Source organism: Myotis nattereri, assembly GCF_964212035.1.
Source record: "Myotis nattereri genome assembly, chromosome: 11".
Classification (NCBI taxonomy): Eukaryota; Metazoa; Chordata; class Mammalia; order Chiroptera; family Vespertilionidae; genus Myotis; species Myotis nattereri.
The window spans coordinates 41825421-41853121 of record NC_138086.1 but is presented as its reverse complement, the minus strand read 5'-3'; the positions used below and the strand labels follow the sequence as shown (position 1 = coordinate 41853121).

Below are 27701 nucleotides of genomic sequence, written 5' to 3'. Positions count from 1 at the left end.
TCTGAACTCTATCAAGCCTTGTTTTGGCAGCACTTGCTTCACCGCCCACAGCCCATATATCCCTTAGCTACCTAGGACTGCAGGGTCGGACTATAAGGTCAAGCTTACAATCATAGCCTTTTGGCTATAATTGTGCTAGGAGGACTTTGCCCTCCAAGTTGGGATTTGTATGTGGCTTTGCCACAGTCAGTCCGAGGCTTGATCCTGTCCAAATGCTGTAGCCACTCTCCACAACCTATAAGATGCAAAATGGATACATTCTTTCTTAAAATATATTTTTATTGATTTCAGAGAGGAAGGGAGAGGGAGAAAGAGATAGAAACATCAATGATTAGAGAGAATCATCTACTGGCTGCCTCCAGCATACCCCATGCTGGAATCTAGTCCACAACCCAGGCATTTGCCCTGATCAGGAATTGAACCATAACCTCCTGGTTCATAGGTCAATGTTCAACCAATGAGCTAAGCTGGATGGGCAAAATGGATACATTCCTTTTCTTAACATGTTGTACTTCTTTACCGAGAAAGTAACTATAGGTGAGTCTTAAACACAATACCGCTGCTTTATATATATCGTGCTTAAGAATCAATGACCAATTTATCACTTGTGGAATGTAGAGTCTCTAAGAGAGTTGAAAGGCTTTCATAATGCTTTTTAAAGATTAAATTTATTGGGGTGACATTAGTTAATAGGATCATATAGGTTTAAATGTACATTTCTATGATACAAGATCTGTATATTGCAGTGTGTGCCCACTACCCAAAGTCAAATCATCTTCTGTTACCATATATTAGGTCTCCTTTACCCCTAACGTACCCCCTTCCTTCTTACAACCACCACACGGCTGTCTGTGTCCAGAAGTTTCAGTTTTATATCCCATATATGAGTGAAATCATATGGTTCTTAGCGTTTTCTAATTTACTTATTTTACTTAGTGTAGTATTCTCAAGGTTCATCCATGTTGTCACAAATGGCAGTGTTTCATCTTTTCTTATGGCTGAGTAGTATTCCATGGGGTATATGTACCACATCTTCTTTATCTAATCCTCTACGAAAGGACAATTTGATTGTCTCCATGTCTTGGCCACCATAAATAATGCTGCAATGAACATAGGAGTGCATATATCTTTGCAAATACATGTTTTCAAGTTTTTTGGGTAGATACTCAGGAGTGGGAATGCTGGGTAATATGGTAATTCTATTTTTTGAGGAACTGCCAGACTGTTTTCCATAGTGGCTGTACCAGTCTACATTCCCACCAGCAAAAGAAACTGACAACAAAATAGGCAGCTGACCACTGAGTGATTATATTTGCAAACAATAGCTCCAACAAAGGTTTACTACCCAAAATATGTAAAGAACTCTTAAAACTCAACACCAAACAAATAATCCAATTAAAAAGTGGGTGGAGGACCTGAAAAGATACCTCTCCCAAGAAGACATACAAATGGCCAACAGATATATGAAAAAATGTTCAACCTTACTAGCAATTAGGGAAATGCAAATCAAAAATACAATGAGATACCACCTTACACCTGTTAGAATGGCTATTATCAACACAACAAGCAATAACAAGTGTTGGAGAGGTTGTGGGGAAAAGGGAAGGCCATAATGCTTTATAAAAAAATAATGTGAAATGAGCCCTAGCCTGTGTGGCTCAGAAGCTAGAGAGTCGGCCTGTGGACTGAAGGGTCCTGGTTTCAATTCCAGTCAAGGGCACATGCCCGGGGTTGCAGGCTCAATCCCCAGTAGGAGGCACACAGGAGGCAGCCGATCAATGATTCTCTCTCATCATTGATGTTTCAATATCTCCCTCAAAAAAAAATACATATATTTTTTAAATGTGGAATGAATTTCACCTTTGGAGCTAGCAAGACAATCACCTGATCAACTTAGAGAGGGTAGCAGTTCTTTTATTTTCCTCCTCCCTCTTACTCTTCTCTTTAGATTAAGACCTTAGCCTCATATTGTACCAGATTGAATTATTTTACATCAAAGGTCTTGTCAGAATTCTCCAGCACATCAATTTCATTTTCTACCCACTCCCCTCCTCTTCTGTGTTTCTATCACATCTCATCAACATTTTTTTGTCACCTTAATGACAATAAATACTCTTCTACAATATAATAACAAAATAATATTCGGTAATGTAATTGTATTATGATTTACTTAATCAATGCTTCAATGGTGAACTTTTCCTTAATCAATCCTGCAATGTTGAACTTTAAGCATGTTTCTAATTATGGTATTATAAACAGCATTAGCATTGCAATATCTGCATATCCATGATTACTGCCTTAAGAGAAATTGTTGTATATACTTTTGAATCAGAGAATATGTGTTGAGTCAAAAGATATGAGAAATTTTAGTGGATACAAATTAAATTTTTCTATAGAGAAGTTTTACCAATTTATGTCTAGTAACAGTACATAAGAGCATTTTTCTACACCCTTGCTCTCTTGCAACTACCATTGTTTTTGCTGTTTCTCCATATAATAAGCAAAGAACAACATCTTATTCATATTTTTTATCAGTAGCACAATTGTGTACTTATTTCATGTGCTTATTGGTCCCTTATATTTTGTCTTTGGGTTTTACCTATTATTGTTCTTTGCCTATATTTTCCAAAAGAGAATTAGTCCTTTTTATAGTGGCTTATTTTCCACTGGTCTATTGTATGTAGGCAAATACTTCTAGTTTGCTGTTACCATATTTTGGTGCCTATGAGAAGGCTAAAAAGGGCTAATTCCAATGTAACCCTGATATTTGGGGGGCTAGCAATTGGAATCCATGCCGGCCAGCCAAGTGTATATTCTTGATAACCTATAATTAAGTGACTACCTCCTTCCCAGAAACTGGTCTTGCAGAACCTGTTACAGAGACCATAAAACTGTGAACAGTGCACTGCCCCGGAGGGATGGTTATTAACGCTGGTGCTGGCTCCAGGCCAAACCATCAGATATGGCCTGGAGACCCCCAACACCTGGGGGCCTTCTTAAAAAGCATGCAAAAAGGAACCGGAAGCATAATCCGTATTTGCGGGACAAAGACCACAGGAAGATATAAAGAGAAGCCCCCTGCATGTTACTTAGATTTGGCAAGTTATTCCCTGAGTCTGCTGGTGTAAGTAAAGAGTGTCACTCCTTTTCTCTAAAGTGTCGCTTGGTTTTTCTGTGGTCTTCTGCAACACCTATAGAGTTATTATGAGGAGGAATATAGGAGGCAACCTGCGGCGGGGAGGGGGGGGGGGGTAGCAATCTGAATCAGTGCCAGTGACCTGTGTCCTAGGGCACATTCTTATTAGCCTATAATTAAGTCACTGCCCCGTCCTTAGGCAATGATCTGTTTTCCTGTTTTCCTGGGTGCTCCCAGTTTGCAGGAGCCTCGGCCAGGAATTTGGCAGCTTGCCGGGGGTGGGGGCGCGGGGGGGGGGGGGGGGGGGGCGGGGTTGATGGCACCACCCAGGCCAGGCATTTAGCTACAACCTAACTTCCCCATTCTAGTTGACTCAGGAAGGTCACAAAAGCCTGGTAGTTAGGAAACAGATAGGAAACAAAGAAATTAAGGAATATATATATATATATATATATATATATATATATATATATAGAGAGAGAGAGAGAGAGAGAGAGAGAGAGAGAGAGAGAGTGTAATCTCATTGTATAAGGGGTTCAGGCTTTGGATCTTCAAATCCCCTGAGCCAGCAGCGCTGCTTTAAATAAAGGGTTTTTCCTGAATCTCCAGTACTCGTGTATTTTCCCGTCACCTGGTAAATTCTGCAGCAATTTTAGTACCAATTTATGTCCACAGAGAATTTTGGTTATGCAAGCTAAAAATATATCAAAGTGACAATAATAGTAATGATAGCTCCCTGAAATTTTTGGGTCAATTTAATCATATATATTGATACAAGCAAAGAGAAGAAAATGGTAAGACAAAAATTTTTGAGGGTTAAAGTGTATACATATTTCTGTTGGTGTCCACTTTTGAATTGCATAGACCTGAAGTATTGAATTTTGAGGATAGGTTATTAAGCTAGAAATTGAAAGATTCTGACTCTACTGTGACCACTTGTCAAAAGTTATGCGACCCCTTGGCAAATTGCTTTAATTCTTTGCTCCTAAATTCGTTCTCTAATACTGTGCAGCTGATATCTGTACAACCTACCTCATAATGTTATTATGAAGATACTTATTCAAAGGACTGTTACTGTCATTTGGATTTATAAAAATATTTAATATCCTCTACTTGCTCAATCCTCATTTAAACTGTCCTAAATGCTTTAGTAATTTTTTACTATTTGAAGCTAGTTTTCTATTCCCCCCTCCAAAAAAAAATAAAATTATAATATGATGAAAGGAAAAAAACCTGATTGATATTTATGTACAGACTCTTACAAAAATTTCCAGATTACAGTATTTCAAAGTTCATGCATGACCTTGCATTACAAAGCATCAGATCAAATAAAGATATGCTTCAAGGTGAAATGTGTATTGAGTAAGAAGAGGGTTGCAATCGAAAATAAAGTAACCCAACGTGTATTCAACGTCAGCCAGGTTAAGTATTTATAATAATTTCTTTTGGTTTTGGCTTATTTTTATGACTTGTTTGTTCTTTTCTCTCCTGCTACACTGTAAATTCACAAAGGAAGGAGCTCTCTCTTGTCCACTTCTATAATCCCCCAAAGCCTTTGACAGAGAGGAATTTAGTATATGTTGGTTAAATTAATTAGCGAGTAAGGTTGAGCTGTTGACTCCACTGAGGGTTAACAAGAGGCTTAGCAGTGAGGAAGGCAACAGCAGAGAGTTACTCTGAAATAACCCACCTGCTCCTTGCCTCTGATCTTAATCGCTCCCATTTTAATGTTTCCACTAGAGTGACCTTTCTAAAGTTGCTAGAAAAACAAATCCAACCTTGATACATTCCTGACTAAAATCTTTCAGTGTCTCTCAACTACCTACATGGTACAGTCCAAACTCTTTTGCAAACAAGGTCCTCCGAATTCTGGCTTCTGTCACCCTTTTCGGCCTTCTCTCTTGTCACCAGTCTTACCTAACCAGGTGCCATGTATCTAGATATTGCTATCTTAGCATTTTAAAGGCATCAGTTTTCTTCATATTTTTGTATTTGTTTAATAAAAAGAAATTCATTAGTTGCTCACTATGTGCTAGGCTATTTTCATACATTATTTCATCTAATTCTTATAGACATCCTGTAAGAGACTGCTTTATCTCCATTTTAGAGATGTGGAAATGGAGACAGTAGCGGGAAATATAAATTTTTTATGTTAGTATGCTCACTGGTCAGTAAATATATTAACTTTTTGTCTTGTGTGTCTGCTTTAAACATTTTCCCTAGCCTGGGTTTGCTGTTTAATTATTTTTACAAACAAAAGTTTTATGTTGTCAAATCTGTCAAACTTTTCTCTAGTGATTTTTTTTCTATTCTAAATTTAAAGAGTCCTCTCTTTGACAGCTTGATACATATCTAACTAACATTCTCTTCCAATATGTCTGTGGTTTGTTTTTTTCCTGTTTATTTTAATGCACATGTCTAGGATTACCTTGGTAGGTGATATAACGTTAAAAAAAAATCTAAATGGATCTATTTTCAGGTAAATAGTCAATTGCTTAAATACAATTTATTTAAAAATCCCCTTTACACCATTACTTGTGAGATTTTCTAAAATATAACAGAATTTGTTTCTGAGTTAGCTGTTCTGTTCCCTTGATCTGATAATCCAGTTTGTGACACTACCACATTGCTTTAATTTCACTAGAAAATGCTAATACTTCCTTAATATTTTTTCATTAGATTTGGACATCTTCCACTTTTAGAAATTAGTATGTAAGTTTTGTGGATAGAAACTGTAACTTTTAAACTAAATTATGTTCTATAAATAAACACATTTCAAAGACTTGTTGTACGGTGACCATTATCTCCTAGGGCCAATGTTTAAAACAGATAGCTGTAACATGTCCATAAACTGTAAGGTATCTAGGAGACAAGATATTCATTGACAATCTGATTGCATAAATTCAGTTAGAAAGATAGTGTTACCATTATGAAGTGTATGATAGTTTATCATTAACTTGTTTTTTTTTTAAAAAAATCTTTTGTTAAATTTATTGGCATGACATTGGTAAATAGGATCATATAGATTTCAAGTGTACATTTCTGTGATACATGACCTATATATTGCACCACCCAAAGTCAAATCATCTTCCCTCACCATATACTTGGTCCCTATATCCTTTACTGCCACCCGACCCCCTTCCTTCTGGTAACCACCATACTGTTGTCTGTGTCTATGAGTTTCAGTTTTTTCCTTTTTATTACACTTATTGGGGTGACACTGGTTAAGAAAATTATACAGGTTTTGGATGCACAATTTTACAACACATCATCTGTGTACTTTACTGTGTTCACCACCCCAAGTCAAGTCTCAGTCCATCACCATTTATCCTTCTTATACCCTCCTCCATCTCTCTCTGACAACTGTCAGCCTGCTCTCTATTTATGAGTCTGTCACTGTTTTGCTTGTTAGTTCATTTTGTTCATGAGATTCCCATATATGAGTGAAATCATATGGTACTTGTCTTTCTCTGACTGGCTTATTTCAGTTAGCATAATGCCCTCCAGGTCCATCCATGCAGTTGCAGATGGTAAGATTTCCTTCTTTTTTTACAGCTGAGTAGAATTCCACTGTGTAAATGTATATGAGTTTCAGTTTTATATTCCATATATGAGTGAAATCATATGGTCCTTAGCTTTTTCTGACTGACCTATTTCTCTTGGCATAATATTCTCAAGGTCTGTCCATGTTGTTGCAAATGGCAGTTTTTCTTCTTTTTTATGTTTGAGTAGTATTCCATTGTATGTATGTATCACATCATCTTTATCTAATCCTCTACGGAAAACACTGATTATCTCCATGTCTTGGCCACCATTAATAATACTGCAATGAACATAGGGATGCATATATCTTTGCGAATACATGTTTTCAAGTTTTTTGGGTAGATACCTAGGAGAGAGATTTCTGGGTCATATGATAACTCTATTCTTAATTTTTTGAGGGCCCATCGGACTATTTTCCATAGTGGCTTTACCAGTCTACAGTGAATAAGGGTTCCTTTTTTCCATAGGAAAAAGGGTTCCTTTTTACCAGCAGTGAATAAGGGTTCCTTTTTTTCCATAACCTCTCCAGCACTTATTATTACCTATCTTGTTGGGAATAGCCATTCTAACAGGTGTGAGGCGGTATCTCCTTATAGTTTTGATTTGCAGTTCCCTAATAGCTAGTGAAGTTGAGCATCTTTTCATTTATCTGTTGACTGTGTGTATGTCTTTCTGGGAGAAGTGTCTGTTCAGGTCCTCTGCCCATTTTTTAAATTGGATTGTTTGTTTGTTGGATGTTGAGTTGTATGAGCTCTTTATATATTTTGGATAGTAGCCCTTATCAGAGCTGTTGTTTGCAAATATATATTTTCTAATTTGATTGGTTGCTGTTTTGGTTTGTTGGTTGTTTTGTTTGCTGTATAGAAGCTTTTTCAGTTTGATATAGAATGAAGCCAGAGGTATCACATTACCTGACTTCAAATGACACTGTAGAGCTATAATAATCAAAACAACACAGTATTGGCAGGAAAACAGACACACAGATCAGTGGAACAGAATTGAGGGCCCAGAAATAAAACCACATGTACCTGGACAAATAATTTTTGACAAAGGAGCTAAAGACACACAATGGAGAAAAGAAAGCCTCTTCAATGAATGGTACTAGGAAAATTAGAAAGCCACATGCAAAAGAGTGAAACTAGATTAGTTTGTGATTTTATGAATTTGGCCCCAAAGGCAAGGGAAGTAAAGGCAAAAATAAATGAATTCGACTATGGATGAGATTTTCTTTTAAAAAATCGTAGTTACTGTCATCTTCCTTGAGAAAAGGCTTACTCTTGGCTGAATTTTTTTCTTACTATACACCATGTTCAGGACAGTGAGAATATTCACTGGATATTGTAGTTGTATAAACATTGTCTTCCATCAAGTGAAAGTTACGGGCTTAAGTAATGTCAGAATGTTAGGGAAACGAAGAAAAGGCCTTAATATATACACATTCGTGCCTTCCCATTTTATGTCTTTTCCCATTCCTCTGATTATTCCCATTTCCCCAGGCATTTCCTTTGCTTACTTTAAAGGAAATAATCACATAAATCCTGTAATCTTATTGATGTAAAAGACATTTAAAAAGAATAGGGGTGTGTGTGTGTGTGTGTGTGAGTGTGTGTGTGTTCATTTTAAAATGTCTAAGTTTATATCCTGGCTTGGACTGCCTCATCAGAACAGGAAAGGCAAAATTTTAATAAAGTTTCAGAAGTCCTTTTTAAAAAAATATATTTTATTGATCCTTTACAGAGAGGAAGGGAGAGGAACAGAGAGTCAGAAACATCAATGAGAGAGAAACATCGATCAGCTGCCTCCCGCACACCCCCCACGGGGGATATACCCGCAACCAACGTATATGCCCTTGACCGGAATTGAACCCGGGACCCTTCAGTCCGCAGGCCGACGCTCTATCCACTGAGCCAAACCGGTCAGGGCCAGAAGTCCTTTTTATCTTTCTGATGAACCCTGCCATGAATCTCCAATTATGGATGAAGGGCCCTAGGAAGGACACTGAGAAAACTGACACCTAGATCAACTAAGGTTTAACTCTCCAGGATTTTGTTTCTTATCTGTTTTTTTCTAAACTGTAGAACTTCATTATGAAGCCACTACAGTAGGACACTGATGTTCCTTCATGATCCTATACATACAAGGTAACCCTCTTAGTTTAAATTCAAGATAGGATATAGTGGTTTGGACAAAGTTTTTGTCACTAGAATATTAACTGCAAATTAAATGCCAGTTTCTAAAAAAGAGCACTGCAGTGTGACTGGTCAGTTAGAAGGAGCACAACTACAAGGCCATGGCATGCTATATCAAGCAATAGAGACAACGCAGGCAAATATTTGTCAGAGTTACAGATTACCTCACTGGGAAGGACTAATGCAAGGGAAACCAACTAAAGATAAGAAAAGGAATTTATCAGTGACTCACAGAAAGGTCACACAATAAAAGTTTTGCAATTTTTTTACACTACTGTGGTTATCATCATCCCCCCCCGTTTTCTGTGTGTTCATATCATTTTAAAGCCTTTTAATAGATACTTTTATTATTAAGCACAAAAATGCTACTTGTAACGAGCAATGTTTATTTCACCCCCTTTTCAAGGATTGTGCAATAAAATAAACTCCGGCCTCAGCTGGCCAGCTTCGGAATCTTAGATAATTGGAATGCAGATACTACTAGGGCACATAGAATGCAGTGTGGAAGGAACCTAAAGCCCTTCTCCTGGGTCCTGAAGAATGGCAGTTAAAACAGGCTGAGACTCATGAAGGGCAAAAATACAAATCAAGATGAGAGACACTTCACACACAGGTGAAGTAGAACGGCTGGAGAAAATGATGCACCGGCGCCCCTAGTGAGTAACCTACACTAGCCAATCTGAAATCCCCAACGTTTAGAATCTCCTCTCAATATGACAGGAAGAACAGCAACCTCACGGTGAGAGAACCTACATTGTAAACTTGATCCTCTTTCTGATTATGCGGCCTTGGTTAATGAGCATCAGAGACTTGGTGTAATGAATAAATAACATAAAATATCCTCTACATACATTGCATAGGCATCCATGAATTTAGAGAGAAACACTGGAGCATGGGAATTACCTGAAAACCATTTAACAGAAATAATTTTACAAGCATTAATATTCAAAAATTTTGAATATCTTAACTGCATTATTCAAAACTTTGCTCTATTCTGTCTTGGCACAAATGAGGACATCCTACTTCAGATTGTGATCTTTTCCTGACTGGCATACCCAGTCTCCTTCCTCTGCTGTTTTCCCCAATCGCACTTTCCAACTTTTAACATGCTAAATCACTTATGTTTTGTGCTTTTATCAATCTACCTAAATATAATATCTACCTGGGTGGGGAGTTTTGTTTATTTTATTCATGAATGTATTTCAAGCACTTAGAATAGTACATAACATACAGTAGGTACTCAATATTGTTGAATGGATGAATGAGTGATTGCCTAATACAATTTTAAGATGAAACATTTTCAAGTTAAGTAACAATTATGAAATCAGATTTAACCAAATATGCACTGATCCAATTAGTATGGTGTTCCTTTCATATGGAAGTATATTTTATGTAGATTTGTCTTTTGAAATTACACAAACCTTTAAAAACAAAACAAAACATGTATGAACATTGGCTCATTGAACTGAGTTGACCTTGTTCCCAGGAGAGAGTTCATTTAAGATCAGGAAAGTTCAAAGTCAATGAATCATAAAGCAATAATAATAAAAAAGGAAATGACACTTTTTATGAACTCTGCAAGTTCAAAACCATTTAGGGTAATATTATTATATTAGAAATTCCTCAGAGCTGATGTCTTAGGGTGAAAGGTTTGGCTATAAAGAGAATGATAAATAGATATATACTAGGATTGATCCAACCAAATATGTATTGAACCTCAAAGGAATTTCCCTTGAAAAATAATCTTCAGAACAAATTTACTAAGCACAAGAAAATTGGGCTCATTACTTTATAACCATATTTTTCATTTTTAACTGAAATTTCTCTCAAGTAAGCCGCTCACTGTTAGGTCTGATCAAGTAATTGAATCAATACTGCCTCCCTGGGAACTGACCTTTAGGCATTTTGCTTAGATAACATTCCACTTGCTCAGACCATTCTCTCTCCCCTCCGGACTTTCCCAAGATCTGGACTCCCCTAGAGAGTTCCCTGTCTAGAGTCCTTTAAAACCTCTGATTTCCCACCCGTGGGTGCTGGTGCCATTTGGAGGCTCAGCCCATCTGGTATCCTGACAACCTAATAAATTTATAATCCCTTACCACTTTTGGCTCTTGCATTCCTCCTTCGGCGACCCTAACACTCACTAATCTATATGTATAAAAGCTTAAGCAACCGTTAAGACTGAACAACCAGAACAACCAGAACAACCTGTTGACCAGTCGTTATGACATGCACTGACCACCAGGGGGCAGATGTGTGCTCCCACAGCGGGAGTGCCACTCAGCCAGAAGCCGGGCTCATGGCTGGTGAGCATGCAGCTGCGGTGGTGGGAGCCTCCCCTGTCTCCATGGCAGCACTGTGGAGCAGCAAGCCACGAGCAGTGAGCAGCGAGTGGCAGGTGGCAAGCAGCGCCCGGCCCAGCTGGGGCTCCTCCCAAGCTGCCTGCTGCTTTGCATACTGCTACATCCCCCGAAGGGTCCCGGATTGCAATAGGGCGAAGTCCAGGCTGAGGTACCCCAATGGGTGCACGGATCCATGCACTGGGCCTCTAGTGTATGTATGTATGTGTGTATATATATATGAAGCTAATATGCTAAGTGTCCCTCCAACCACCCGACCAGTCACTATGACATACACTGACCACCAGGGAGCAGATGCTCAATGCAGGAGCTGCCATGATGTGCACTGACCATTTACAAAGAAATGGTACCATGGACCTGGTGCTGACAAAGCAACACTCGACTTCCCCCAAGTGGGACACAGGCCCCGCCACCACCCCGAAGTGACAGCCCACCAAATCACAGCCAACACTGCCGAGACCCCATGGTGCAAAATGTGGCCCACAGCCCAGCCCAGCCCAGAAATGGTTGCTGTGGGCGCAGGGTAATAGCACGCGCACACACACATAGCAACGCCAAACTTCCTCTCCCTAGCGACTAGCCTCCTTGGAGTTTCTTCAGCCCAGGAACATGACTTGCTTTATAGCCAGGTGCAAACATTGTACACTTTAACCAAATGTCTGTGAAGCGTTTTCACATGCCTCATTTTATTTGATCCTCACAGAAGTCCTGGAGTAGGTAGATAGGAGACTTGGTAGAATCCTATTTTCTTTTCATTAGCCGGAAAATGGAGATTTAGAAAGTTTAGAAACTTGACCCGACTGAAAAGAAGTAAGAAATGGTGGATCTTGTAAATTTCTTCAGGTTTTCTCACTGCACAGAATATAGTCAAACACTGCTGCAGTTAAATATTTTACCCTTTGTTCTTCCTGCGTGATCTACAATAAGAATCTGCTCCGTGTTGATATGTACCACTGTGTTGCTGACAATTACCTGAAAGAAAAGATGGGGTGCTTCACTGGGCTGGAAAAAGTTTAGCTAAATCAGAAAGCAGGTCTAATGCATGCATATAAGCATAACCAGTGGACATAAGACATTGGGGGATAGGGGAGGCTAGGGGACTGTCTAGGGCGGGGGGATAAAATGGACACATATGTAATACCCTTTGTAATACTTTAAGCAATAAAAAAAAAAAAAGAAAGCAGGTCTAATTAAGCAAGTTTATTCTATGTAGATAAAAGGCTAAATTGACTTGCGCATGCGCGGTACATATAAAGCTCCCACTGGCGCCATTAGTATGTGTGTTTTGATCTGTCTTTGTCAATCGTGAATTTGGTTGACACTTCTATTATAGAGAAAGGGCAAATAGTGATATTAAAATATTTCTTCTAATTAATTTCCTTTCAAGGTGCATGAATCCGTGTACCAGGCCACTAGTCTATTAACAATAGTAATAATAATAATAGCAATAACAACAGAAGTAAAGGTTCAGAACTTCTACATGCAGGTAGTAAGCTCACTGCTCTACATTTACTGTCTCATTTTACAAATGAGGAATTTCAGTAGTAGTGAGAATAAATAAATTCTTCAATGTCAAATGACCTGAACTTAAATTCAATCTTAGTGTTAAAGCCCATGTTCTTTACTGAAATGCTCGCTTGTCTCGTTTCTAAAACTTAAATTTATCAGTAAAAGGCCAAATTTGATACTAATGAGAACATTCAAAACATACTTCTGTATATTCTGAAGACAAATACAAAAGTAGTTCAAACTACTTTATTTCTTGGCAGGCCATCTTGAAGTCAATTCATAGCTACTTGCAGTATTTACTTGGGAAAGGATAGTGCTCATTTCTTTTTATTACTGACTTTATGGAGAGAAAGAGAGGGAAACATCAATGTGAGAGGGTAACATCAATTGGTTGCCTTCTATACACTCCCTAACCTGGGATCAAAACCACAACCTGCGTGTGTACCCTGACCAGGAATACAACCCACCACCTTCTGGGATGATGCTCCAACCAGCTGAGCCACTCCAAGCCAGGGAGATAGTGCTCATTTTAAATGTAAACGTTCAGTTTTGTTTGTTAAAAACAAAACAATACAACCACCCTGTATACTAAAATTACACCAATCTTTATCCTTGAATGCAAACATATGACTTGAAGGACTGTGTGCCCATTCATCTTCATATTGTCAGCATCTAGCAGAGTACCTACCATATAATTAGTGCTCAATAAAAATATTAAGAAGAATCAAGAAAAATATTTGCTTCAGCTAAGTCCATCTTTTTTTGTGTGAATATGCTTTAAAATGTCAAATAATGCTGTTAATGGGAATTTCTCATGTCTATTCAACAGACTAAAATTGAATACAGTACCTGCTATCTATCTCTACTCCACCTTGTATTAGGCACTAGCAACACAGCACACACACACACACAACACAAGATTCCTCCCCTCATAGAAATCTACTTTTTAGGGCAGTGATGGCGAACCATGACACGCGTGTCAGAGGTGACATGCGAACTCATTTTTTGGTTGACTTTTCTGTTAAATGGCATTTAAATATATAAAATAAATATCGAAAATATAAGTTTTTGTTTTACTATGGTTGCAAATATCAAAAAATTTCTATATGTGACACGGCACCAGAGTTAAGTTAGGGTTTTTCAAAATGCTGACATGCTGAGCTCAAAAGGTTTGCCATCACTGCTTTAGGGGAATGACAATCAAGTCCTTAATTATTCTTTCCTCCTTATTCTCTTCCTCAGTGGAGTTATGAAGTGATTTAAAGGAAAAGTACCTCCAGATCTTTTCATCTTCTGGATGATTCTTTGAGGTTGATATGGAAGTAGCAATTAGACAAAATGCATCCAAGTTACCCATACAGTTGATGGCAGAACCAAAGCTGGACTCATTACTTCAGTCACAGTATACTTTTTTATTTGCTTACGTATCACCTCTATTTTTACCTCTGTCTTTTCTTAGAAACATGCTAGAGAAATTTTCAGGAATATGAGGATTTTTGAAGAAATGTAGACTATTGGGAATTCTTTTTTTTTTTAACTTCAATTTTTGACATTTTTTAAAATATATTTTATTGATTTTTTACAGAGAGAAAGGGAGAGAGATAGAGAGTTAGAAACATCGATGAGAGAGAAACATCGATCAGCTGCCTCCTGCACACCCCCTACTGGGGAAGTGCCCGCAGCCAAGGTACATGCCCTTGACCGGAATCGAACCTGGGACCTTTCAGTCCGCAGGCCGACGCTCTATCCACTGAGCCAAACCGGTTTCGGCCTATTGGGAATTCTTAATGTTACTTGCTTTAACCAGTTAATTTTGGCCTCCACTATATTTGACTGTTCTTTAATAAAGTCTCACTGAGAAATGAATAATTGTAATTAGGATCCTGGACTCTCTTCTTTATCCACATCTTCATGCCTTATAAAAAAAATTTTTTCCTTGTTAAAATAATACACTTTTAACATAAAAAAATTGTAAAATAAAGAACTTTAAAAAAAGATACTGACCTAAATTTCATCACTAAAAAACCATTCTTGTCTATCTACTGAACTTACTAGTATAGTCAATCTTCCAAACCCAACTGTGCTATAATAAAGAATTTGTCTCATCTTTGCCCAGGGTTCCTGGCATGGAGCTCCTAAAGGCTTTGGAATTTCCGGAGTGATGTCTTTGTTATGCGAATGAGGTGACTCAGGGTGAGCCTCTAGGATGGGGCTAATCACTAGAAAGTCCTACTACATGATTAGAGGATTGAAACTTTGGGCCAGTGCTTCCTCTGGGTAGGGGTTGGGGGCTGGAGCTTGAGTTCCATCACATGGCCAATATAATCAAGCACGCCTATATAATGAAACCTCAATAAAAATCCTGGCCACCAAAGCTCAATGGAGCTTTGTGGTTGGTGAACACATCAAGATGCTTGGAGGAGTGATATGCCCTAACTTCATGGAGAGGGCACAGAAGCCCTGCATCCTTTCTATGTATATCCTTTATAATAACACTATAAGATTAAGTATATAAAAAACAAAAACAACCCGTTTTCACATTTTGAGGTATTTCTTCCTATTATTACAGCAATTAATTTGCTTTACATAGCTAATATTATGCTGTCACAATTTCCCCCTGCCTTTTTCCTTGTATATTAATATAGATATTTTCCAATGTTATTACAAACTCTTTTCAAGCACACTTTATTGTGTCCATTTCAACGATGCAGGAATGAAGTTATGAAAGACTGAGCAACCTGTCCAAAGCCACTCAGCTAAGGGATGAAGTTGGAATTCAAACCCTCCTGAGACCCCACTTTATTCTCACCTTTTTCTTGATCTTACTCCTTTGTCCCTCTCCCATTAATTCCATAATTCATTTAAAAAATCTTGTGCTTTTAAAAATATATATTTTTGTATTTATTTCAGAGAGGAAGGAAGAGGGAGAGGGAGATAGAAACATAAATGCTGAGATAGAATCATTCATCAACTGCCTCCTGTACATCCCCCACTGAGGTTGAGCCTGCAATCTGAGCATGTGACCTGACCAAGAATGGAAACGTGACCTCCTGGTTCATAGGTTGATGCTCAACCACTGAGCCACACCAGCCGGGCTTCTTGTGCTTTTAAGGTAGATTTATTTTAATAGAGGACAGTGCCTCACTCAGAGGGATGATTCTGTAGTGAAGTTTTAAGGCTGACAGAGGTTATAGAACTTTCAAAGAACTCTAATGATAACTTAGGTAGCTACCCTACTAGTCTGACTTCTATAAAGTTGTCTCTGATATCACACTCTTGACAATATTTTCAACAGGCATTTATTAAAGCTTTATTTTTGTAGGTTGCTGTACTGTTAAGATAGAAAGAGAAATTCCTCGTCATAAAAACATTAATAATAAATAACAAATGAGAAGTACATATAATGAGCTGGGGAGGGCTAGAAATCATTTCTGACTAGTATAGACAGAGGGTTCACAGAACAGTAAAATTCAGGCTTTTATTTGCCATTGCTTTGACACATAGCTAAGTCACTTAATTTTAAATTAAGTCAATTTATTATCACCTGATTACCACTTCAATGTTGCAGCATTGGCTAAATAATGTTAAGAGAAATAACCTCTTTAGAGATTATTAGAATACTAGAGGCCCGGTGCACGAAATTTGTGCACAGGGCAGAAGGTCCCTCAGCCTGGCCTGCACTCTCTTGCAATCCAGGACCCCACTGGGGATGTCTGACTGCCGATTTAGGCTGCAGGATCGGGCCTAAACTGGCAATTGGACATCACTCTCGCAATCCGGGACCGCTGGCTCCTAACTGCTCGCCTGCCTGCCTGATCACCCCTAACCCCTCTGCCTGCCTGCCTGATTGCCCCTAACCACTCCCCTGCCTGCTTGCCCTTAACCACTCTGCCTGCCTGCCTGCCTGATCGCCTCTAACCATTCTGCCTGCCTGCCTGATCACTCCTAACCACCTTTGCCTCGGCCCCCACCGCAGCGGCTTTGTCCAGAACGTCCGGAAGGACATCTGGAAGGTCGTTTGGCTGACTGGTCTAATTAGCATATTATGCTTTTATTATTATAGATTAGAGTTACAGAGAGTAAGGTGGGTTTTTTTCTTTTCTTTTAAGTGCACGTGTGCATAGAATCAATCTGATGTAATCCAACGTGAGTTTAGGTACAGTCATCATTCAATGTTCCTTGTCATCAAGTACAATCACATGTCCTTTATACATAAAAATCAATCACACCTAAATGGGTGGAGAGTGTGTGGGTCCTTTATTTATTGTTGCCACAAATGAGTCATTTGTCTTGCTCTTTGGACTGGAATTCTCAGGTATATTCTTTCTCTGACTCAGGTCAATTAAGTTCACCAAGGTAGACTTCTTTTAGAGTACTGAACTTTTCATTCATACTCAGATTGGCTAAATAGAGGAGCTTGGAGAAACAGGGGAAATGAATTACTGGAGTAATCAGGGAAAGAAACACATAGGATTGATAACAAAAGAAGCATGGGAAGACCCTCCTGAAGAATTTGTTTTCCTTCTTAGAAGTAGGAAAAGTAGATGGAAAACATAATAGATATGTTGTACATTTATTGACAACACATTTACAGACATTAAAAAGGAAGAAATTTGAGTTAATATTCATTTGTGCATGTTTAATGGGCTATAAGAGAAAGACAACTAATGAGTATACTAAAACACTGGTGAACCTTCAACATCTAATATCTAATATTTCAATGCACTGGGAGAAACTCACTGTTTATGGAATTTATATGGCAAATACTCTTTCACATTTAAGACTGAGTTGTTTGATAGATCTTTGCATATTAGATTTGCTTAAGGTAGAGTAGAAAGGTGTGTTTCAGAAAAGATTAATGGGTGGCAAATAGGTTCAAACAAAATAAGGCAACTAGCCTGTCAATAGTATTCATAGAATTCCTATCACTGGAAAAGCACTGTACTATTATACAAACAAATAAACAAAACACAATTTCTGTCTATCTGGGACAATAAAACTGTTACAAATAAAATAATCTACAATCTCCCTGAAGGCAGAATATGTTTAAATCACCTATCACTAAAATTTAGCACAATATTTAGCATATGGCAAGCACTTAGTAAATGTTTGTGGAACAAATATTGACTGAACCGAAGCCCAAATTTCTGGAGAAATATCCCAATAAGTATAAGTTTAAATAATTTAAAATATTTTAAGCAGCATACAATATATGTAAAATATTCTTAGAATAAAAAGCTTTTATATAATTTTATAAGTCAATCAGCTCATTCATTTTTCCATTTATTCATGTCACACATATTTATTGAGCATTTACTATGTGCCAGACACTGTTTCTAGCTTCTTTGAGCAAATAGCATGACATTTCAATAAAAACCTGAAAAAAAATGAGGAAATGAGCTATCCTGCACAGCTAACTTAAGGAGAAGGAGTTTCAGCCAGAGAAAATGTGAACTGCAAATGCCCTAAGCTGGGAGCATGCTCTGATGTTCAAGGAACAGAAGGCCGATGACACCGGAACAGAATAAGAAAAGAGTAATAGGAGATGAGGTCAGAGTTAAGAGGGGGCCAGATCATGTAGGAACTTGGGGAAAACCTTGGATTTACTCTGAGTACGAGGGGAAAATGGTTGGATAGTGACAATTAGACTTGACCGACTCTTAACAAATATACCGTAGGGAGGGGAGGGTGGAGAGAGACTGTAAAGAAGGGTAAAGGTAGGAGCAGAAAGACCATCAAGTTAATCACATTTCCTTTATACATAAAAATCAATTGTTGATGCTATTTCAATATTCATGATGACAGATGCTAGGGGAAGTGGCAATGAAGGCATAAAATGGCATTGCATTTGTTCATTTTCCTCCACTGTAAAATGGGGGTGAGAAGAATAGTACTTACTTCACAGGGTTCTTGTGAGGATTAAATAAATTAATCTCTTCGGACAGTTTCTGGTATATGGCCATTGCTTAGTAAATGTTTTTTATTATTATTGCCACAGATATGTATAGGACAGACTGCAGCAGGAATGCGAACCTTGAGTATTGGGAGAGTACATACAAGTTTGTGGAAGGGCTACATGCTGGTGGAGGACAGGAAGATGCAGAATTATGGGGAAGCACACTTCAAAAAGGGAAAATAGCTGCTTGCATGAAAGTGTGTGTGAAGGCTTGGAAAGGAACTGCTTGGGATTCCCTGAGGAACTGCCAAGTGCAGCTGTGACGTGTTCCCAGAAGTGGTGGGAAGTAATGTGAGACTGGAGTCCGTCTTAAAGGTCAAGGACTGTGGCTTGGAAGTAGCTAGAACTATCCATTAGTTTAGGTCCATCATATGTTATATCCATATTTTCATGACCATGGAGCAAAGAAACTAAAAAATACGTATTAGAAAAACAGAGCCCTTTTGAAAACTCTGGTCTGTTCTGATCCTTAAACTATGTATGTCCTTGATAGAGATTTTTCACTTGAAGCTCAAGCATGTAGACATAGTATAAGCAGCATAATATTATACTTAAAAAAATATCTGCATTGTTTTAGGGAGGAATTAGGGCAGTTTACAAGTATACACATAATATAACAAGATCTCAAACTAAAAGTGGGACAAGTAAAATAAAGATGGAAACAGAGCAGAGGCATAAATCAGATTAAAAATCCATGTGATGAAGAGGAAAGCTGTACCCATTTGCTCCAGGTGGGACCACAGGGTTGGTGGTAAGCCTGTAAGCAGTTGAACAGATGCTGCACACATGCATATCCAGTTAGAACAGAGAGAAAATCAGTGGCCTGTTAGAAAGTCTAATTAACAGTTTGTAAAGAAAGAAACCTGACTATATGACTAAAACAAAAACCAAGGCATGGAAAATTTCGAGTAAAGAATGGAAAGAAAATGATGGCTTTTAAGTATGGCCTTAAAAAGCAGGGAAAATGTTCATACTATGCAGTTAAAAAAAAGAGTTTTATTTTAAACCTTTGCAGTGAGCTGAGAGGCAACAGGCAGAGAATGCACTATTTCTATCCTAAAATGTCCGTTTCAATGTACATATTAACATTTTTTTCCTATTTATGTCCTTCCCTTGATCTTCAAATAAAAGACAGATGAACAGATAACCACAGAAACTGTCAAACACACCGAAGAAAGTCTCTTGCAGAAAACGTCCCCTGGCTTATTTAAAGGTGCTGCTAGGAAGGAAAGTTTAACTTGTTTTAAATTCAAAATGGACCAGGTCGGAGATTGTTTTATTAACTATATTAGATGTGATGCCAAAGAAAGTTTCCCTTATCTACTTCAGACCTGGGGAGCCAAATTATGTCTCTCTCGAGAGGAGAGAGAGAGAAGAGAGAGTTTTCTGGACATGTAGAGACATAACTCTATAAACGTAAGCGCCCCCAAATGATTCAGCTGGTAGGCGGTTCTCTACCGGCCCTTTTGCGGAGGGGCAACAGTAGCAAGGACATTCCTCCTGGAAATACAACCTGTTTCATAACTAGCGCAATCAGCAGTCAATCGAGCGGGGCGGGGAGCAGTCCTAACTGGTCTGGCTGATTGGCTGGGCAGGAGAGCCCCAGGGTGCTGGCTGCGCACGCCCAGCGGTTCACTCCCTTGGCCGCAGGAAGCCCGGGCGCAGTTGAGCTTGGGCTCCTCCTCACGCGCATCCGCCCGGGCTTTCCACTCAAATCGGCCTCTTTTCTAACAGAATTCACGTCTTGGTGGACAATCCGAGGAAAGCCCGAGGTAGGGGTGTGGGAAGTTGGGGGCTGTGTGGGGACAGGACGCAGAAAAGATGGGGCTCTCCAATTTCTTGAGTTTGGTACCTGTTGGAGAAGCGCTTCGGAGGGGATGGAGGCGGTGATTCCAATTGGGAAGTCCGTGGGGACCAAGTGGGGGTGAGACCTAGAGTCCCCCTGGGAGCTTCTGGAGTACCCCCAGCCCGAAGCTTTCGGCGCTAGCCACGCGTGCAGGACTCTGTAGTCCAGAGCGCGGAGAGCCGGCGCGGTGCCGATGGCGCGGCTCTGAGTCCGTGGCGGGTGGACCCGGGCGCATTGTCAGAGGCGGGAGGAACCGGGAGGGAGAGCCTCCAAGCCGGCGGGCAAAGTTCAGGTCGCGCCGCTGTCCTCCAGCTCTGCTCACGTGCGAAGGCCGGAAGCCGGGTGCGCACGCAAGCCCCCCGCGGCGCACATCACCCCGGGAGCGGCTGGGGCACTTCGGGGCGAGCGCACCGCTCTACGGCTCGCCGCCGGGCTCCGCGCGGGGCTCGGTCTCACCTCCGCCTCCTGCGCATCACACTTGGTTCATCCGCTGTGGTTTCATCTCCTCAGGTCGCGATGGATCACGAAGAGGGCCGCAATGGCGGAGCAGGGGAAATCTTGAAAATGGACAAAAAAAGGTAGCCAGTTTGTTTCACTTTCGTATCTCCCATGGCCCGAGAGATTTGGGCTGTGTGTTTCTAGCCCCCGGCACTGAAATCAGTGAACAGGTGATGATGATTTTAATCGTAATCTAACGGAGCTAGCCATCGCTCTGTGGGTATTCACTGGCCGAGTTGAGCACCGCGTTTGCAGTTTCCCCTTCGCCTCGGTGAGCTTCTTCCCGGCCCTTTGAGCTTTAGGACAAGGCTCGCATCCTCTGCTGTGTTGGATGACCTTCTGCTTTACAAGCCTCAGGTCTCATCTGCTCCCTGCTTATGCTCTGCTCCCTGGGCCATTCTCTTGCTTCTGGTAAAACAGTCAGAAGCTTTGCATTGTTGGCGGCATGGCAGGTGCGACAGAAGACCAAAACTACATTTAGGTGTGAGTGTTTTTAAAAGGGCAATGAATATCTGACCCTAGTTAGAAATTGTGAAAAGAGAAGACTTGCAGTACCAAAAAACCGACTAGCGTGGTGTGATAATATCCGGATGTATAAAGAATTGGCCACTCGGGGAAAATAATTTAAGTAAATTCTGGTCGAAGTGCAGTGTCTACACAGGAAATGTTAAACTTCACACAGTGGGTTCATTGTTAGTAGAAAATCGTAAAATAAAAAAATTAATAAATATGTTATTAGAAACAGCTTTTTAGTGTAAGGGAAAAGAAATATAAATGTGGACATCAAGTAAGTTTTTTTTTTTTACTAGTAAATGTTAAACTTTAATTGGAAACTTCAATATGAACTCATGGTTTTTAATAGTTCAGTTTCTTTCCAGTGAAAGGGACAATAGCAGTGAGGACACTGAGTGCCAGATGTTGGTTTCTAAGTACCATACCTCACTCAAAGAACTGTGGACCCCAGAGAGAAATGGCTAATTCCAACCAGGTCTGGACAGGGAAAAAGAGGGCTTGGAGTATCTTGTGCAATGCCAAAACAAGGGAGTGGAATTTAAGTTTTCAAAGGATAGGAGAATAGTAATTGAACTTGATTGTGAAATACTGAATATGATACAGGAGTTCTTAATAAAATTCTGAGAGGAGGAGGAAAGTTAGAAAAGGGTGAGAGAAGTAGAGAGAATAAAAGAACATTCTTTTTTTAAAAAATTATTTTTTTTATTGATTTCAGATAGGAAAGGAGAGGGAGAGAGAGATAGAAACATCAATGATAAGAGAAAATTATTGATTGGCTGCCTCGCATGACCCCCACTGGGGATCAAGCCTGCAACCTGGGCATGTGCCCTTGACTGGAATCGAATCTGGGACCCTTCAGTCTGCAGGCTGACGCTTTATCCACTGAGCCAAACTGGCTAGGACAAAGGAACATTCTTTACAGAAAAACGCCAGTGGTCATTTTTGAACCTGCATTGTTATAATTGATTCAGGCAAGGATTGTAATGGATCCTAAACCACTAGTTATACCTAAGAATTACGTGTTTTTCCAATGGGGAGATTTTGCAGTTAGTATTTTAACCCAGTGATCAGACTTGGCATCATTCATTGTGGAAATCAATGTATTAGTGACAAGACACCACCTCGGAAGTATGTTAGCAATCCAATCAAGCTTCTAGACTGATGTTGTCCAATAGGAATATAATGTGAGCCACACCTGTGACTATTAATTTCTAGTAGCAACATTCAGAAAAGTAAAAAGAAACAGGTGAAATTACTTTGAAAATATATTTTAAGGAGCCCAGTATATTCAAAGTATTATCATTTCCACCTGTAATCAGAATTATTAATCAGATAGTTTACATTCTCTTTTTCATACACCTTTTAATTGTGGGGGATATATTCCAAGCCCCCTGGTAGATGCCTGAAACCAAAGATAGTAAGTACCTAACCCTATATATACATTTGATCCTTGAAGAGCATAGGGTTGAGCTTCACAGGTCTACTTATACTCACTATTTTTTCTGTTGACCCATAGTTGAACAATGCAGTTCAAACTTGTGTTGTTCAAGAGTCAACTGGTGGTTGTAACCCAAGTATGCAGAGGGTTGACTAAAGTTATATGTAGGTTCTGCACAGTCGGCACCCTTAACCCTCCTGAAGTGTTTACGGGTCAACGTTACTATATTTTTTCCTATACATACATCCTATGATAAAGTTTAATTTATAAATTAGGCACAGTAAGAGATTAACAACAATAACTAATAAAATAGAACAATTATAATAATACACTCTAATCAGAGTTATATGAATGGCTTTGGAGCCATTAGTAAATAAAATAAGGGTAATTTGAGCATAAGCACTGCACTATCATGACAATAGACAGCTACTAAGAAACTAACAGGCACATGGCAATACAGCATGGGGACTCTAGACAAAGGGATGAGTCCTATCTTCAGTGGATGGGTGCTAAATTTCACCCCTCTATTCACAGTGCACAATTTAGAACTTATAAATTCTCTATTTCTGGAATTTTCCATTTACTATTTTTGGAGAACAGTTGACCACAGGTAACTGTGGAAAGTGAAACTACAGATATGGGAGCACTACTAAGTCTTCAAGTCTGCTATGATTTTATACTTATTGCACATCAACTTGAATTTAATTTGAAACGGGCATATCCAAGATGTGGGACATTCTATAAGATATCCATGCGTGTTCCTACAAAAAGTCAATGGGGTGAGGGGGAAGAGCAGAAGGATTTACAGATTTTAAAAAGAGACAAAACTACAATATGTAATGTGTGGACCTTGATTACATTGGTTCCAAAAAAGGGAAAAGCTATAGAAAACTTGCTATTATTTTTTAGATGTGATAATGGTAGGAAAGCATGTGAAATGTCATGGTGTTTGCAACTTACTTTAAAATAGTTCAATAAAGTATTAACAATGAGCCCTGGCCAGGTGACTCAGTTGCTTGGAGCATCATCCTGTGCACCATTACCCATCAAGGCACATACCTAGGTTGTGGGTTCCATTCCCAGTGGTGCACATGTGGGAGGCAACCAATCGATGTATCTCTCTCTCTCTGTCCCCTTCTCCCTCTGCCTTTCCCTCCCTGTCTCTCTAAAATCAATGAAAACATATCCTCGGGTGAGGATTAAAAAAAATTAACAGTGATAGTATATACTTTCATATATAAAGAAAATATGCTCAAAAAGTTAACAATTGTTGAATTTAGGTGAACGTTATATGGGTAGTCATTACTATTTCAGTTTTTCTGCTTACTTAAAAAAAATTTTTAAATTAAAAATTTTCTTAAAAATAAAAAGGAAAAATATCCATAGAGTGGAAAGTATACATTTTTCTTTTGTTTTTAATTAAAAAACAAACAAACTTGGTACATTAAAGAACTTATGACACAAACAGGGATATTGGAGTAAGAAATATTGAGGGTATGTGGAGGGAAATGGCAAAGAAATTGGTTCAAGCCAGCACATACCTTTATTTTATTACTAGAGGCCTGGTGCACTAAATTTGTGCACGGGGCAGGGGGGTGGTTTGTCCCTCAGCCCAGCCTGTGCCCTCTCACAGTCCAGGAGCCCTTGGGGAGCGAGCCTAAGCCAGCAGTCGGACATCCTTAGCGCTGCTGTGGAGATGGGAGAGGCTCCCACCACCGCCACTGCATTCGCCAGCCGTGAGCCTGGCTTCTGGCTGAGAGGCACTCCCCCTGTGGGAGCGCACTTACCATCAGGGGGCAGCTCCTGTGTTGAGCATCTGCCCCCTGGTGGTCAGTGCACATCATAGAGACCGGTCCTTCCGCTGTGGTCTATTTGCATATTACCCTTTTATTATATAGGATTGGTTCTTATTATGGCCTACAGACTTTTATTTTTCAAACTAGATTTTTTTTAAGTTAAATTGTGCTCATCCTCATTGATGTTAATCTGTTCTTAATAAAACTATATCTTTTTCCCCTAGTTTTATTGAGATATAGTTGACATACAGCACTGTATAAATTTAAGATATACAGCATAATGGTTTGACTTACATATATTTTGAAATGATTACCATGATAAATTTAGTTAACATCCAAAATCTCATACAGATACATTAAAAAGTAAAACTTTTTTTTCCTTTTGAAGAGAATTCTTAGGTTCTACTTTCTTAACAACTTTTCTATATATCATTGTTAACTACTAGTATAGTCATCATGTTGTACTTCTTCATCTTTTCTGTTGATACATCCCTGGTACTTCTTTATTTTGTTGTTGTTAATCCTTACATAAGGATATTTTTTCCATTTTCTTTCTTTTTTCTTTCTTTTTTTTTTTTTTGTAGAGAGCGTGGAGAGAGGGAGGGAGGGGGCAGGGAGAAAGAGAGAGAGGGGGAGAGAGAGAGAGAGAGAGAGAGAGAGAGAGAGAGAGAGAGAGAGAAGAGAGAGACACTCATGTGAGAAAGATACACTGATTGGTTGCCTTCTGCACATGCCCTGACCTGGGCTGGGGATAGAAGCTGCAACCCAGGTATGTGCCCTTGACTGGGAATCGAACCCATGACCCTTTGGTGCAGGGCTGATGCTCTAACCACTGATCCACACCAGGCATGGCTTTGGTACTTTATCTTATAACTGGAAGTTTGTACCTTCCTCCTCAGTCCTCCTCCCTCCTCCCTGTAACCACAAATCTGATCTCTTTTTCTATGAGTTTGGGGTGTTTTTTTTTAAAACTATGCAGTATATTCTCATTTGTAATTATAAAGAAGCATATGTCTTTGTTAATAGGTTTAAAGCTTGGATGATCAATTGTACCCCTTGGAATACCTGTATTTATAAATATTCTTATTTACAATGAGGTTTAATGAACGACTTGCCTTTGGTCAGCCCTGTGTTTCAAGCTGATGGGTAAATGGGTAATCTAGTGGGGCGGAAAGTCATTGTGGAAGAGCATATCCTTGCAATGCAGTGACTCAGAAGGCTGAGGTTGCCCTGAATCTGTGGTGTTGAGAGGCTAGCCAGCCGTGGGCAAACTACGGCCCACGGGCCGGATCCAGCCCGTTTGAAATGAATAAAACTAAAAAAAAAAAGACCATACCCTTTTATGTAATGATGTTTACTTTGAATTTATATTAGTTCACACAAACACTCCATCCATGCTTTTGTTCCGGCCCTCCGGTCCAGTTTAAGAAAGTTTGCCCACCCCTGGGCTAGACTTTTCAGTTGAAATCTTGGCTTTGCTCTAGCCCTGTGCCCTTGGATAAGCTAGTTAATTCCTCTCGCCTGCAGTGTTCTTATCTCTAAAAGAACAGAAATGTGCCTGCCTCACAGAGATCAAAATTAAATGATTTTGGATGTTGAACACACAGTGAAATATACGGATAATGTGTTATAGACTTGTATGCTTGAAACCTAAATAATTTTATTAACCAATGCCACCCAATAAATGTAATACAATTAAAAATTATTAAATGAGATTATGTATGGGAAGTGTTCACTTAGCTAGTGCTTCAGCACCATTATAACTTCTTCAAAGTAGCAGCAATATTAAGAAAAAAATAAGTAGAAAGCTTAGAGCTCAACTTCAATTATGTATGGCTATTTTTCTCCTCTCACCCTGGTCCCAGGGTTACTGAAACCATGCCTTTACTGGGCGTAGGGCGGGACCACATTTGAAGAGTTATGTTTGTGTATTTTGTGTGTTTATGTTCGTCTCACATCACTCCAAAGCCAAATATGGGATAAACTCTGGATTTTTTTTTTCGTTAGAAGTCTCTTCAGCTCTTTGACCTTGCTTAGTGTAAAGAACAAAGACAAAGATGAATTAACTTTTTGAACTTGAAAATCTGTGTAAAAATAATATGGTCATTCTCTGAGATAGTCTTTCTTTTGTACATTTAAAATATAGATGCAGCGGCTGGGGATGGTGGGTTTGCCTTCATGTCCTTGGTGGCAGTTACGTAGAGTGGAAAAGGGTTGCAGTTAGATTCATTTGAAATCTAGGCTCAAAATAATAATTGACTGTAGCTTTTCTAGGTTACATTTATTGCCATAATGGTCCATTTGGGGCTCCAGACATCCTTTCAGAATTAGATTTGTTCATAGTGATTCAATTACTTTTCTTATGAGGTTATTTTATACTCAGTATCTGACTGCCAATACCCTCCATTAGCAGAGAGAGCGATTAAGGTTAATATCTGGGTAGTAGATGGAATATCTACTTCTAGAATTCTTAGATGATAATTCAGGAGATTACCCTGGGAGAGCATGAATAATTTTCTATTAGTAAAAACAGAAATCTCTCTTTTTTTCAGTAATTTTTCTAATTGCAAAAGTCGTGTGTCTCTGTATGTTTTTATCATAGAAAATTAGGAAATGCCAAAGGCACAAGGAATAAAATATATTGGTAAATATCTCAACACCCAGTGATAACCACACATATAGATTTCTAGGACACATGTTAACATGTTTAAACTTCATAAATAGGATCAGACTATTAACCTGCTTTTTTACTGAATAATACAGTGGGGCCTTGACTTATGAGTGTCCCAACTAACGAGTTTTTCGAGATACGAGCCGTCTCTCGGCCGATTTTTTGCTTTGAGTTGCGAGCTAAAATTCGGGTTACGAGCCAGCTTCAGATACCCCACCGCTAGTTGGCGCAGCAAAGGTCACAGTG

General features: G+C 39.2%; 1 protein-coding gene across 1 annotated transcript in view; it reads left to right on the top strand.

Annotated features, from left to right (window-relative positions):
• The first annotated feature begins 20341 nt into the window (after nucleotides 1-20341).
• The window catches only part of ABCB1 (ATP binding cassette subfamily B member 1), an 80206-nt gene continuing 72846 nt past the window's right edge, over nucleotides 20342-27701 (top strand). The window contains exons 1-2 of the mRNA XM_081102568.1: nucleotides 20342-20465; nucleotides 21050-21117. Coding sequence (XP_080958694.1) covers nucleotides 21056-21117 — 62 coding nt within the window. The 5' untranslated portion in view covers nucleotides 20342-20465; nucleotides 21050-21055. The remainder of the gene's footprint in view (nucleotides 20466-21049; nucleotides 21118-27701) is intronic.